Source organism: Mustela lutreola, chromosome 2 (assembly GCF_030435805.1).
Source record: "Mustela lutreola isolate mMusLut2 chromosome 2, mMusLut2.pri, whole genome shotgun sequence".
NCBI classification, from domain to species: Eukaryota; Metazoa; Chordata; class Mammalia; order Carnivora; family Mustelidae; genus Mustela; species Mustela lutreola.
The window spans coordinates 5,571,023-5,583,769 of NC_081291.1; the positions used below are offsets into that span (position 1 = coordinate 5,571,023).

The 12,747-nt window shown below is 58.6% G+C and overlaps 1 protein-coding gene and 1 long non-coding RNA gene across 3 annotated transcripts; both read right to left on the reverse strand.

Annotated features, from left to right (window-relative positions):
• Window positions 1–734: 734 nt before the first annotated feature.
• Window positions 735–8,056, reverse strand: LRRC8E (leucine rich repeat containing 8 VRAC subunit E). Of its 2 annotated transcripts, none has more exons than XM_059159782.1 (3): window positions 7,942–8,056; window positions 4,564–4,706; window positions 735–3,992 (listed from the first exon to the last, which is right to left on the reverse strand). In XM_059159782.1, exons 2-3 carry the CDS (start codon window positions 4,699–4,701, stop codon window positions 1,749–1,751), a joined length of 2,382 nt encoding a protein of 793 aa, XP_059015765.1. In that variant the 5' UTR covers window positions 4,702–4,706; window positions 7,942–8,056; the 3' UTR covers window positions 735–1,748. The 2 variants fall into 2 exon arrangements, with proteins under 2 accessions (XP_059015765.1, XP_059015764.1); XM_059159781.1 differs by lacking the exon at window positions 7,942–8,056 and adding an exon at window positions 4,878–5,561.
• A 1,523-nt stretch (window positions 8,057–9,579) lies between these two features.
• On the reverse strand, window positions 9,580–12,588 carry LOC131823430 (uncharacterized). The gene is made up of 3 exons (XR_009350584.1): window positions 10,786–12,588; window positions 10,411–10,502; window positions 9,580–10,081 (listed from the first exon to the last, which is right to left on the reverse strand). It is a non-coding gene; the product is annotated as an uncharacterized LOC131823430 (long non-coding RNA).
• Window positions 12,589–12,747: the final 159 nt, after the last annotated feature.

Sequence of the window (12,747 nt, forward strand, 5' to 3'; positions counted from 1 at the left end):
AGGACTGGCGGGAGGGGCGGGGTAGGGCTCGGTCACTGTAGGGTCTCTAGGACCAGCGGCATGACCCCTGATATCGAGGACACGGCCAGGGTCATGGCCAGAGTTCCAGGTCAGACCCAAATCGGGTATTTCAAGACTTTCCCTCTTCTTCCAGCCCCAGAATGTGAGCCCTGCTCCTGGGCAATGCAGAAAATGGGCCTTGGTGTTAATGCGCCTCAGCCTGTCTTCCCCGAGGCTTAGCTAGTGTGATGAGTGCCTCGGAAAATGTCCCCAGCTGGAATCCTGGTTTTCGGAAAGCAGTTTGCCTCTGCTCTCAGTTGCCAGGAAGAGGCTCACATTTTGGAGACACCTCGTGGTGTCCAGTTGCAGGAGGTCAGGGTCAGGCGGCTTGTCCCATATGACCCACATACTCCTGGTCCAGCACAGGAACACTGGTGGGCGATGAAGGCTTGTGGGAACTTCTCTGGTGACAACTGACGGGTCAAACCGGTACAAGAGAGTGGGGTCTGGAGAACTAACAGATAATGTAGAGGAAAAGGGGTTCTCCAGAAAAAAGGTAGGCAGAGGATGCCACGTCATTTCTCCTGGTAAGTCAAGATCGCTCTGCCTCTGCTTCTAGGACAGAAAAACTCATACCCTTGATGCTGGCAGGTGAGTATCACTGCTTGCCTATAACCGACCCGTCTGGTGAAATGGAAGGCTTAGACAACAGAATGGATACCAGAGATCAGAAGTTTAGTTTTCATAATTCGTATTATTTATTGAGCATCCTCTGATAGATGCTCCCTCATACAGGGAGTATTTGAAAGACAAGTTCCTGCCTGTGCTCAGAAGAATGTAACCTCCATCGAAGGCGTTCTGAACCCTGGAGTCTGCCATCCTTCGGATGTCCATGAATGGCCCTCTGGGACGTCTGGGGGAATCTGCTGCCTGCCTGAAGTCGCTTGCGGAAATTTGCATGTATGTGTACCTGAGCATTTTCCTGGGAAAGGAGGTGCCCAGCTTTTGTCAGATGTTTAAAAAAGTCTAGGACTTAAAAAGGGTTCAGAATCCCTGCACTGGACATCCAGATTCTGGAGGTCCACAATTCCCAACATACAGACCTAGGACCACCTTCATTAGAATTACCTGGGATGCTTACTGACAGTCAGGTTCCTGGTCTCCAGCCAGACCTGAGTCAGTCTTTCAGGGGTGGGGCCCAAGATGTTTTGTTTTGGGGATGTTGATTTTGATGCGTAGCCAAATGTGAGAACCATTTTTCTGAGTGCACGTGTACGTAGCAAACAACTTATAAATAAGGGATTGGCATCAAAGCTGGGGGTGAGGGTCGTCGGTCTCCTGTGTCTGTGTCCCCTCCTTGGGAGAGGACCCCAGATAGAAGCTGTTTTGGTCCAGGGCGGGGGAAGGGTTGAAATCCCATTGGGATGTGCCGCACCCCCTTATATGGCACTAATTGAGCTAGAATGTCCACGGGCGGGGCAGGCCAGCCAGCCAAAGACACAGGTGTGGTTTTAGCCTGAGAATCCAAGGACTGAGTTAATCCCTCTCTGACGTTCCACCCCAAATCCACGGCCTCCCGTCTCTTCTCAGACCAGCCCCAGGATCTTGCCTGGACCCCACGAGGCTGATGTGTCTGCTCCTCCTCTCTTGGCCTGGGCCGTCTTGGCCACCTCTCTTCAAGACAGCAGCAGAGACTCTGGCGTGGAAGCATCCAGAAGGCCTCTACCCCAACCTTCCCCACCTTCGCTTCATTCCTCCTCCAGTTTCTCCCGCACCTCTGCTGGCAGGCCCTCGTAAAGGGCATCCTCTACCACGAGCCCCACTTTCCTGAGCCCCATGCAGTTGCCAAGCTCTTCTGGCAGCACCTCCAAGCGGTTGCCCCTGAGCTCCAGGCGCCCGAGGGCTCTGAGGGCCCCCACCTGGGGCGAGAGCTGGCTCAGGTGGTTGTAGCCCAGGAGCAGCGTCCGCAGCTTGCGGCAGAAGAAGAGCTCGTCGGGCAGGGCTTCCAGGGCATTGTAGGACAGAGCGAGGTGCTGCAGGTTCTGGAGGAGGCCCAGCTCAGGGGGCAGGGAGCGCAGCCCATTGTGGGAGATGTCCAGCAGGCGGAGGCTGCAGCACATGCCCAGCTGGCTGGGCAGGGTCTCCAGCTTGTTGTGGCTGAGGTAGAGCTGCTCGAGCCCCCGGAGCTTCCGCACGTGCTCGGGGACATAGGCGATCTGGTTGTGCCACAGCCTGAGCGTGACCAGCTTGCGACAGTGCTGGAAGCTGAGGATCTCCTCGATGGACCGCAGGTGGTTGTCCTTGAGGTCCAGTTCCTGCAGCGCACCCAGGCTGAAGATGGCGTGGGGGATGCGCTCCAGCCCGCAGGCCACCAGCTCCAGCTCCCGCAGCGCCGCCAGCTTCTTGAGGCTGTTAAGGGCCAGCAGGCGGGCCCCATCGTTGTGCAGGCTGAGCCGCTGCAGATGGCCGGCCACGTCCGTCACGCTGGCGGGCACCTTGCCGGCGTTGCTCCGCAGAGATAGCACCTTGAGCTGCTTTAGCTCCCGGAGGCTCTCAAGGGTCGCTGCCCGAGCCAGCTCCGGGGGGAAGAGCCCCTCGAGGTGCAGCTCCTCCAGGCCCCGCAGCCCAAACACCCACAGGGGCACCTCGCGGAGCTCCTCGCACTTGACGCGGATGACCTTGAGGCGGTCCCGCAGGAAGACCTGCAAGGAGAAGGGCAGCCTGGCCGGCGAGTGCAGCAGGCTGAGCTCCTGCAGGCCCACCAGCTGCGAGAGGCCCGGGGGGAACGTGATGTCGCAGATGGCCTCCAGCCGCAGCGCCTCCAGCTCGCTGAGCTCGAAGACGGTGTCGGGCAGCCCCGGGAGCATGCAGAGGGCCAGCTCGAGCCGGCCGCGGGCGTTGCGCTGCAGCTTCTGCCGAAGCTTCTCGGGCGTCCACTCGTGGTTCAGGTTGAGTTGCTTCAGGCGGCTCTCGCTGACCTCGGAGAGGAAGACGGCGAAGCGCTTGGAGTAGAGCGAGTCATACTGGTCGATGAGGTGGAGCATGAAAGCGAAGTCATTCTTGACGTCCGGTATGTCCCCCATGCCGGTCTCCTCCCGCACCGAGCGGAAGGAGTACTCCTTGAGGGGCCGGTGGAAAAGCCAGTAGAGGGTGTAGAGACAGGTCAGCCCGTAGACGCACACGAAAGAGATGTAGCAGAACGCCAGCTTGGAGAAGAGGTGGGCCTTGGTGTGGTTGCAGCAGAAGCTGGCGTAGCCTGTCACCTCCGAGGTCTCGACCCTGCAGGCCACCAGGAAACTGATCTTCTCCACATAGACCAGGTTGTAGACCAGGATGGCGAAGAACTTGCAGACCTTGAGCACCGTCTGCCGGATGTACATGGTGTACAAGATGTCGCCTTCCTCCACGTGCACGCGGAACTTCTTGACCTTCTCAAACAACGCCTTGGCCTGTTCGCCCTCCTTCTTGTCCAGCAGGGTGACGGCCGGTGGCTCCGTCACCACCTTCTCAGGCTCCATCAGTACCTTTTCCTTCTCACCCTCACTTGCCTTTCCTGGCCCCGCGGACGCCTCCACGGTCGCCGTCGCCCGTCCCGCAGCGGGGCCCTTGTGGTTGTCCCCAGAGACCTCGGACAGGGCCCGCGTGGTCCAGGGCGAGTCGAAACACTTGCCCAGAATGGAGATGAAGTGCTCGATCTTGGAACTCGTGCCGGGGAACTTGAACCAGAAGCTGGTGCAGACCATGAAGATGAGTGTGTGGATGACGACCAGGTAGGGGAAGTACTTGGCGTACCAGTGGAGGGCGGTCTCGTAGCACAGCTGGTTGATGAAGCTGTACTGCTGGAGGTCCAAGTTGTTCTTGAGGCCGCTGACCTCCCGGAGGCCCCCCATCTGCTCGGAGACGCCCCGGGGCAGCAGCTGCTGGCATGGGGCTTCGGATAGATTCTCTCGGAGTTCGTGACTGGGCAGACAGATGATCTTGTCCTGTGTCACCTGGGAATGAGGCGAGGAAAGAGGATCAAGGAGCTGGGTCGGCTTGGATAGCTGGCTGAGGGGGGCAGGTGGGCTGAAGGTGGGAGGAAGCCCCAGGCCCTGCTGACTGTCCTCAGCTGGCTGTGATTTTGGAAGAGTCGCTAAGCCTCTGAAAGCACCTCAGTCTTTGAAAAAAGGAGTTTGGTTGAATGCGATGCTTGGTCTCTCCCCCTCTTAGCCCTGGCAAAAGATCCTGAAGTCCTAACCCTTAATACCTGTGACTAGATCGTCTTTGCAGAGCACACGTGATCAAGTTAAGGTGAGGTCATTAAGGTGGGCCTTACGTCCTTTGGACAAAGACACATGCACAGGGAAGAGGAGCTACGGGCATCTATACACCAAGGAATGTCAGAGGCCACGGGAGAGCCGGGAAGGAGAGAGGCAGGGAACGCAGGCTCCCTCTGCCTCACAGCCGCAGAAGGAAATAACCCCCCCGTCAACGCTTTGATGTCCCCCTTCCAGGCTCCAGAACGGTGGCACCCCCTTCCGGAATCCCCAGGCCCCGCCCCGCCCCGGCGGCGGAGCGCCTTACCTGCAGAGTGCAGCCGAAGACCCCGATCATGAGCATAGCCACTGTGAGGTACTCGGCCAGCACGTCCCACCAGGGCTTGAGCACCTTGAAGGCGGGCTGCTGCTCCGTGAACTGCTTGAACTCGGCCACCGGAATCATCTTTCCTGCGGGGGAGGGGCAGGCAGGGGTTGCAGAGACCCTCAAGAGGGGGTGCCTGGTCGTGGGCCCCCAGCGAGCCGGACACCTGCCTCTGCTCCCAATTTGCCTTCTCGCCTGTCCCAGCCTGGCAGAGTGCACGAGCTGTGTGCCCCCTTCCCCTCTGCCCCAGACCTCACCTCCTTCCTGGAGCTGAGCTCCTACTGTTCTTCCCACTTCTGCTCCCCGGGATCCTCGCTCCCATCTGACGCTGCTGGCCCTTTCAGAGGTCAGGACCCGCAGTCCACAGGGCCGCTGTCCCCCAGCTGGCCCGTGTGGCGCTCTCCCAGAACGCAGCCGCCGCCCACCCTCGATGCAGAGCCCGAAGCGCTCGCTCTGCGGCTCTGACTCCAGACACCCAGCCCCAGCTCTCTCTGCCACTGGGCCAGAGCGCGTCTGAGGCAGGCTCAGGACTTCCGGGGTGTGGGCCCCCCACCCCCTTCAGGGGCGCTCTGGGCACCACCTCCAACCTCCAACCGGAAAAGCCGGCTGGAGCCTGGCTCTGGTTACAGGGCCCGAGGGGCAGGGAGTGGCAAAACCGAAGGCTGGTCAGTTAGGGGGAGGGAGCACTAGGACACCTGGGTTTCTACAGGGGTTGGTGCCCAGAATCTGAGGCAGAAAACAGAAGCCTGGGTAGGGGGTGCCAGGATGCCTGGAGGGCAGAGGATCAGGAAATGGAAAACACAGGGAGAAGCCAGAGTGACACCTACAGCCCGGGACTGGGGCTGGGCGGCCGGCCCACTCTGTCTGTCCCTGGGTTTCATTTTAGACCAAGGTATCATTATTTCAGATACGGACGGCCAGGAGCAAGTCACATGGGGGCGTGGGCCACAGGCTGGGACATCACCCTCCCAAGCAGGGAGCGGGGGGGGGGGGGGGGGGGGGGGGGGAGCCTGCCTCCCACAGGGAGCCTCCCTACCCAGCGCCCTGAGGCTGGACGGAAGGAAAGTGAGGCAGCAAGACCTGCACTGCTTCCCAGGGGGCTCCGAGGCTGGACCGCCCCTCCCAGCATCCGTGCTCCTCTACCCTGCCAGTTTTCCCATATGGGGTTCCCGGAGACTGGGCAAGGGAGGGAGGCATCCGGGCCATCAACGGGTCCCCCAGCCTCTCACCCATTTCCTAGGGGAGGGGAACCTGGCCTTGGCCCACACCTCAGTCAGTTACTCGACACTTCCCTCCGACCCTCCTTTTTGTTGGTCCCCAGGTCAGTGAGGCCTTGGGTTGGCTCCTGGGTGGGGATGGGGTGGAGGTGGGCAAGGATACAGGATGCGGGTTCTGCCCACCAGGCTGAGGGCTGAGGGCGGGGCAGTCCACCACACCTTCTAATCCCATCAGAGGCCCTCACTTTGGGATGGCAGGGGCAGGGCCCCTTGACTCAGGCCCTGACTCACCCCAACCGGGCACGCAGACAGGGGGTGCTCAGACAGAACCGAGGCTCCCTCCCACAGTGCCCCATCCTTCCCTCTCACCGTGACACCCGATCCTAAAAGGAAAACTGTATCAGTCCAGTCCCTGGGGAATCTTAAACACGTGGGGCTCATGCCCGGGGGGGGGGGGGCAATGTACACAGCAGCCATCCAAGGGGACACCTGGGGGCATTCTGGAGTGTGCGCCTGGATGTACACGCTGAGCTGAGGGGAGAGCCGGGAGCCAGCTGCTGGGGACCTGTCCCTGTGAGGGACCCCACTCCGCTGTTCAACCTAAGGAGAGCACTTCTGGGGGCTGTGGCAAAAATACATGGGCAGGGACCGACGTTCTGCCTGCGTCCATCTCGCCTGGCCAGGAGCTCTAGCGCCCACCATACCAGGACTGCAATCAAAGGCAACAAGGCAGAGACACCCAGGGTCCCCAGTGGAAGGCCCTGTGGCTCTCACGGAACAAGGTATACATACACAACACCATTGGAGGCAGACATGGGGGTTATCATTATCTGTCTCCATGACTCAAACTGGATGGCCCGAACCTGCCATTAAGCTTCCACAGACACAAGATGGGCCCCCCCCACTTTGTCTGAGCTGGGCCCCAGGGCGGAGGGCTTGAGGGAAGGGGAGTCCGGAGGAAAACAGCCACTCGGCCACACGCTCCTTATGGCCACCAGATGCTTCCAGGACCTCCTTTCATCCCAACTCTCGGAGGGAGGGTGTTGCAACCCTCATTTTCCAGACTCTCAAGGAGGGAAATAATCAGCTGGAGGTTTCACAGCTACCAGTGGTATTTAAGGCGTAACCCCCAAGTCTCATCTGCCTGGTAGCACCCCCCCACACCGCCTTGTACGCTTGTGGGTGAAAACCTCTGCTGAGATGCCACCGTGTCTTCTCCAGGAGACCCTCAGAGGGGAGCTCCAGCAGAGCAGATGGGCGGTCGGCAGCTGCTCGGATGGCCAGGCTGGAGGGTCCTGGTCCACCTAACCACCAGGCCCAGCCCGAGCTCCACCCATCCGTACCTCACCCCTGCTTCTGCTCTCTCAGGCCCTCTCCGGAGCTCCCAGGTGGCCTCCCAAAACAGGGCACTGGTGGGTGCTCCTGGTCCCGGCCCCCCCTCAACCCACAGCCCATGCTCATGGGCAGGGAAAACACAGTGATAGTTGTCAGCCCTGAAACAGGCTTTGGAACACACGGGTCCAATCTTTGGCTTTTACACAAGAGAGAAACTGAGGGGGAAAGAAAGTGCGAGAAACTGAGAGAGGGTGGGGGGATCTTAGTAGCAGATCTTGGGCCAGGCCCGGGCTTGGGGGCTCCCAACCTAGTATGTTTCCAAGCCGCACTGCCAGGACTTGGGAGCGGAGGGAGTCTTGAGGTTTAAGAGTTCTGGATGGGACACCATGGAGAGGATCCCAAGGGGTGAGGTTCTGGGGGCGCTGAGGGGTTCGCAGAGGTGAGTTGTCGCTGTCTCTTTCCCCCAGCAGGCAAGGAGAGGGGAACAGGATCAAGACCCCGGGGATGGGGGGGGGTTCCTCCATCCTGCTGACCTTCGTTCCGTTCCGTCCTAGCCCAGACCCCCCACCCCCACCCCGCTCCCTGACAGGCGCCCTCGGGCTGCCGACGGCCGAGTCTCTCGCCGCCCCCACCCCCTCCCCAGTTCATTGTGCCTCCCAGCGGGCCGCGGGCTCGGGCGCCAGGGTCAGCGGCACCTGGGGCGGCCCTCATGCGGGCCAGACCCGCGCCCCGCCGCCCCGTCCCCGGGGACAGACAGCCATCTACTCACCGCTCCGGCTGGGACGCTGGGCCCAACTCCTGGGTCCCTGGGAGCGGAGCGGCCGGGACTCCCGCAGAGTTCCCGGGCCAGCCTGGGTGAGTCAGGGCGGGCGGGCGGGACAGGAGCCCGGGAGCCGCCCCGCCTGCCCGCCCCGTGGACGGCCCGGCCCCGCCTCCCTCTGGGCCCTCTCAGGTCGCCCCCAACTCCCGGCGCGGAGGGGTTGTGGGAGGAGGGCAGTCGTGCCCCCGCTCTCCCCGCGGTGGGTGAGGGGCGGGCCGGAGGAGCGGGGGTCTTAGACCTTTGGCTCAGGCTGCAGTCGGGGAAACGGAGGGGCCCGGAGGGACTGCGCTCCCAGAACCAGCCTCGGGGCTTCCTTCCAGGATCCAGGCTGCATAGACCCTGTCAGGAACAGGTGACGAGCCTCCCCACCCCCGCCCCTCCCCCAGGTGTAGCCACCTTCAGGCATAGCCAAGGGACCAGTGAACAGAGTCCGGGGAACCAAGGGGGGTTTCCCTTTTCCTGCTCTGAGCACCAGGCCAAGGGAAGCTGAGCAGAGTGGGGGCGCTTCTTGGTCTGACCCTGCCCAGCCTTGAGTTCTGCTCTGGACTTCCCTGGGAAGGGTAGGAGCAAGCTGCCCTCAGGTCTGGGGTAGGGTGGGGGGTGCCGAGCCAGGAAGCACAGGGGCCAGAGGGCTCTGAGATCCCAGGCTTGAGGGCAGCCTGGGAGGCCAGCTTCTAGAAAGGATGACTGCCTCTCCACCCCCACTCATTCCTCCTCCGCGGAGGAGGCCTACGCTGAGTCTTAGAATCAGAAAGCACCCGCTTCAGCCTGAAGGCCTTTGATGAACCTTGATCGCTTCTATCTGTAAACCTCAAGGGATAGGGGACCTTGACGGAAGGGGAGAATGAGATCCCTCCCCTGGGGAATAAGGAGCCCATGAGTCCGCTAGACCCGAGATAGCCAGACACTCCAAACCTTGAGGATGGGGACCACCCCCTCTCCGCTTAGGTTCCTCTGTGAAGCCTTGCGATTGGCACGACCCTGGGAGGCACAACTTCTCCAAAGTGTCTGTGAGCTCCCCCATGGGCAGCCCCAATGTAGACCTTCATTGTGAGGCCGAGATAAGCAAGGCCCCGTTCTCTCTCAGAGCTTCTGCCGGAGCAGGGGCAGCCAACACGGAGGTAAGCAGGCAGACAGGCCAGGGAATGAGATCTCGGTCTGGGAAAGTGCTGTGCATGTCACTACGCAGGGTGAGGTGGGTGAAAAAGGCCAAGCGCCACTTTGGGGCATTTGAGATGGAGTCATGTCTCCCTCTCCTTCACCCCTTCCTGCCCAGGAGTAGCTCCTTAGATCCATGTCCTGGGGGTGGGGGTGGTGTTTAAAGCTTTATGTTGAAGTGAGCATCCTTTTTTTTTTTTTTTTTTTTTAAAGATTTTATTTATTTATTTGACAGAGAGAGAGAGAGAGACCACAAGTAGGCAGAGAGACGGGCAGAGAGAGAGGAGGAAGCAGGCTCCCTGCTGAGCAGAAAGCCCAATGCGGGGCTCGAGTCCAAGGACCCTGAGATCATGACCTGAGCGGAAGGCAGAGGCTTTAACCCACTGAGCCACCCAGGTGCCCCTGGAGTGAGCATCCTTTAAAAAAAAAAAAACAACAACAACTTTATTTATTTATTTCAGAGAGAGCGTTTGCAAATGTACATAAGAGCATGGGGAGCAGCACAGGGAAAGGGAGAAGCAGACTCCCTGCGGAGCAGGGAGCCCAACACAGGGCTCCATCCCCAGACCCTGGGATCATGACCTGAGCTGAAGGCAGACCCTTAATAGACTGAGCCCCCCACACGCCCCCGGAGTGAGCATCCTGAGACACCTTACTTTACACCCTTGTACGAATCTCTGAGGTCACTGGGATAGAAGCCCTAGGACCCTAGCACATGAGATTCCTGCTCCCCGCTGGGTCCCCAACATTGGCACGGTGCCTGCCACCCCATGGGGCTTCAGTAAATGATGGGCGTGTGGAGGATTGAGGTGTTGTCTCAGTTCAGACGCCTCTAGGTGCAGATCCTGAGACAAGGAATCGGACTCCAGTGGTCTCCCTGGAAAGTGATCTCAGGAAGCACTGAAGTGGGCCGAAGATGGGGAGGGGAGACCTGCAAAGGAAGGAGGTCAGTAAGTATTAGCAATGGCACACGAATGAGGGCAAATGAACAGGTGCGCAGGCCGCTAGGGTTCTCTTCTGCTGGGGAGCTCTGGGAGATGGTGTGGGACCGACCTCCACGGGGTCCCACCCAAGAGCCGAAGTGTTGACGCACTAGCTCCTGTCAGACTAAGAGCTGCTCTGGGGAAGGGGGATAGAGAGGGTAATAACTCCCTGGCACTTTGGACTTTCTGCCCACGTGGGGGCTGTGGGTGCTCAGATGATAAAGAGGAGTTTAGTTGCCGGAGTGGAATGGCGATGTCACGGGACACGCATACTCACTCTGCTTTCACACAGTCTCTCACTATGAAAGACGGCCGACTTTACATTCCCATGGGTCCCACGTGAGTTTTTCCACATTGATAATAACCAGTCTAAAAAAAAAAAAAAATCAAGGTAAAACACTGTAACACAGAACCCACCATTGTAACCATTGTTAAGTACATTCCCCTTGTCCTGAAACCATCACCACCGTCCGTCTCCGGAGCACTTTCCATTTTGCAAAAACTGAGACTCTGTCTCCATGAAACATTAACTCCTCATCCCCCACCCCAGCCCCTGGCTTCCACCATCTACTGTGTCTTTATGAATCTGATTCTTCTAGAGATCTCATATAAATGGAATCATACAGTATGCGTCCTTTTGTGACTGGCTTACATCACTGAGTACGATGTCCTCAAGGTCGATCTGCATTGTAGCAGGTGTCAGGATGTCCTTCTTTTTTGAACGCTGAGAACTATCTCATTGTGTGGATGTACCACGTTCTGTTCATCCACTCATCCATGAAGGGGTACCTCGCCATTGTGGCTCATGTTACCATGAACATAGTTGTGTTTGGATCTATTTCTTTTTTTCTTTTCTTTTTTTTCCTTTTCTCTCCCTCTCTCTCTCTCTCTTTCTTCTTTCAATTCTTTTGGGTGGGATTGCTGGGTCATATGATACTTCTTTAATTGTTTCCTTTTGTGAGGAACCACCATACTGTTTTCCACTGCGGTTCCCCCATTTTGTACTCCCACCAATGGTGCACGAGCCTTCTTATTTCTTCACATCCTCACCAATGCTTGGTATGGAATACCCAACTTTTTAGGTTTTGTGAACATGAGGTCGTTTTTTATCTCCCCACCCCCCGCCCCATCCTAGCAGCTTAAAACCACTTGCATTTATTGTCCCACAGGATTTCGGAGGCTCAGGAGTCTGAGACTGGCTACAGCGGGCCGTTCAACAGTCTCCCTCCCCCACCAGCACCGGCTACCAGTGCTTTGCTTTCTGTCACTGTAGATTAGCTTGCCTTTTCTGGAGTGTTATATAAATGGAATCAGGCAGTGCATGGTGTGTGTGTATGTGTGTGTGTGTGTGGGGGGGGGTTCTTTTGTTCAGGAGAATGTTTTTGAGATGTGTCCCTGTTTTGAGTGTCTTGGTAGTCTGTTGTTTTTTTTTTCTTGCTGAGGACCATTCCACCATAAGGCATACTTTGTTTTGTATAATCTGTTCCCGTTGATGGACGTTTGGAGTGTTCTTAAAAGAGGGCAGAGTCCAGATCCCAATGGAAGGCAGGATGGATTCAGAGTAGCCTTGGAGGGATCTTGCCCTGTACAAGGTAGGAGGCAGATATCTGGGTAGCTGGCTGTGACTCACTCAGAAGGGCACTGCTGGTGAGGGGGCGGGTGGGCTGGCGGAGGGACCAGGCTGCTGTCGTGCCAGAAGGGGCTCACACAGGTGACGCTCGGGAAGACTTGGGGGCAGGAGGCAGGGTCTAGAATGATCTGATCGAGAGGGCAGTGCCCCGAGGAATGGTGAGAGGACACTCCCGCAGTCTGGAGGAAGGTTTTCCTTGAAAGAAGAGCTACTGCAGAGTTCCGACCTGTTCTCTTCCATTCCCTGACCCTCAGTGGTGAGCACAACTCCTAAAGTGCAAAAACCCAAAGCCCTACTTCCAGCCCCACCCTATTTAAGTCTGCCCCCCCCCACCTCCTCCCTCCAGGACAGCTTCAGCCAGGAGACAAATGACTCCTCTTCTTGTCCTGTGCATGGAAGTCCCCCAGTTCCAGACAAGGAATGAACAGCCCATGTGCGGACGGACATGCAGACATGTGATGGAGAACGGGTTGGGGCAGAGAGCGCTGGTGCTTTGGGATGGGGTAGGGGGTGGCTAAGTCCGGAGAGAGGAAGCATCCTAGGCAGAAAGCACTATGTGTGTGTAGGGTGGTGGGGATGGGGAGGGTTGGGGGGGGTAGCTTGTGTAGCAATAGGTAGGGGTGCAGGAGGGCGCTTGGCATCAGTGGGCCAGTGCGGAACAGCTGAGGATGGCCATCTCCTTCATGCTTCTGCCTCCTCCATGCCACTGTCCCTGGTCAGGGCCCTCCACTGAGACCCCTGCAGGAATTGTTTAAAGTCCCCAAAATGACACCTCCAGCACCCCCCCCCCCCCCGGCTGTGCTGGGCAGCCTCGGCCAGGATGGGCTCTGCTCCTTCATGCACCAGTTTTGACCCCTTCCACCCCATTCCCAATCTTGTATCTGCCCGCTGCCCCCGCCCCCCAAAGCTCGGCTCTGCCGACTTGACTTCCCTTTTTCATATGACATAGGAGGGCGTGGAGGGGGTGGTGCTCTGCCCTGCCAA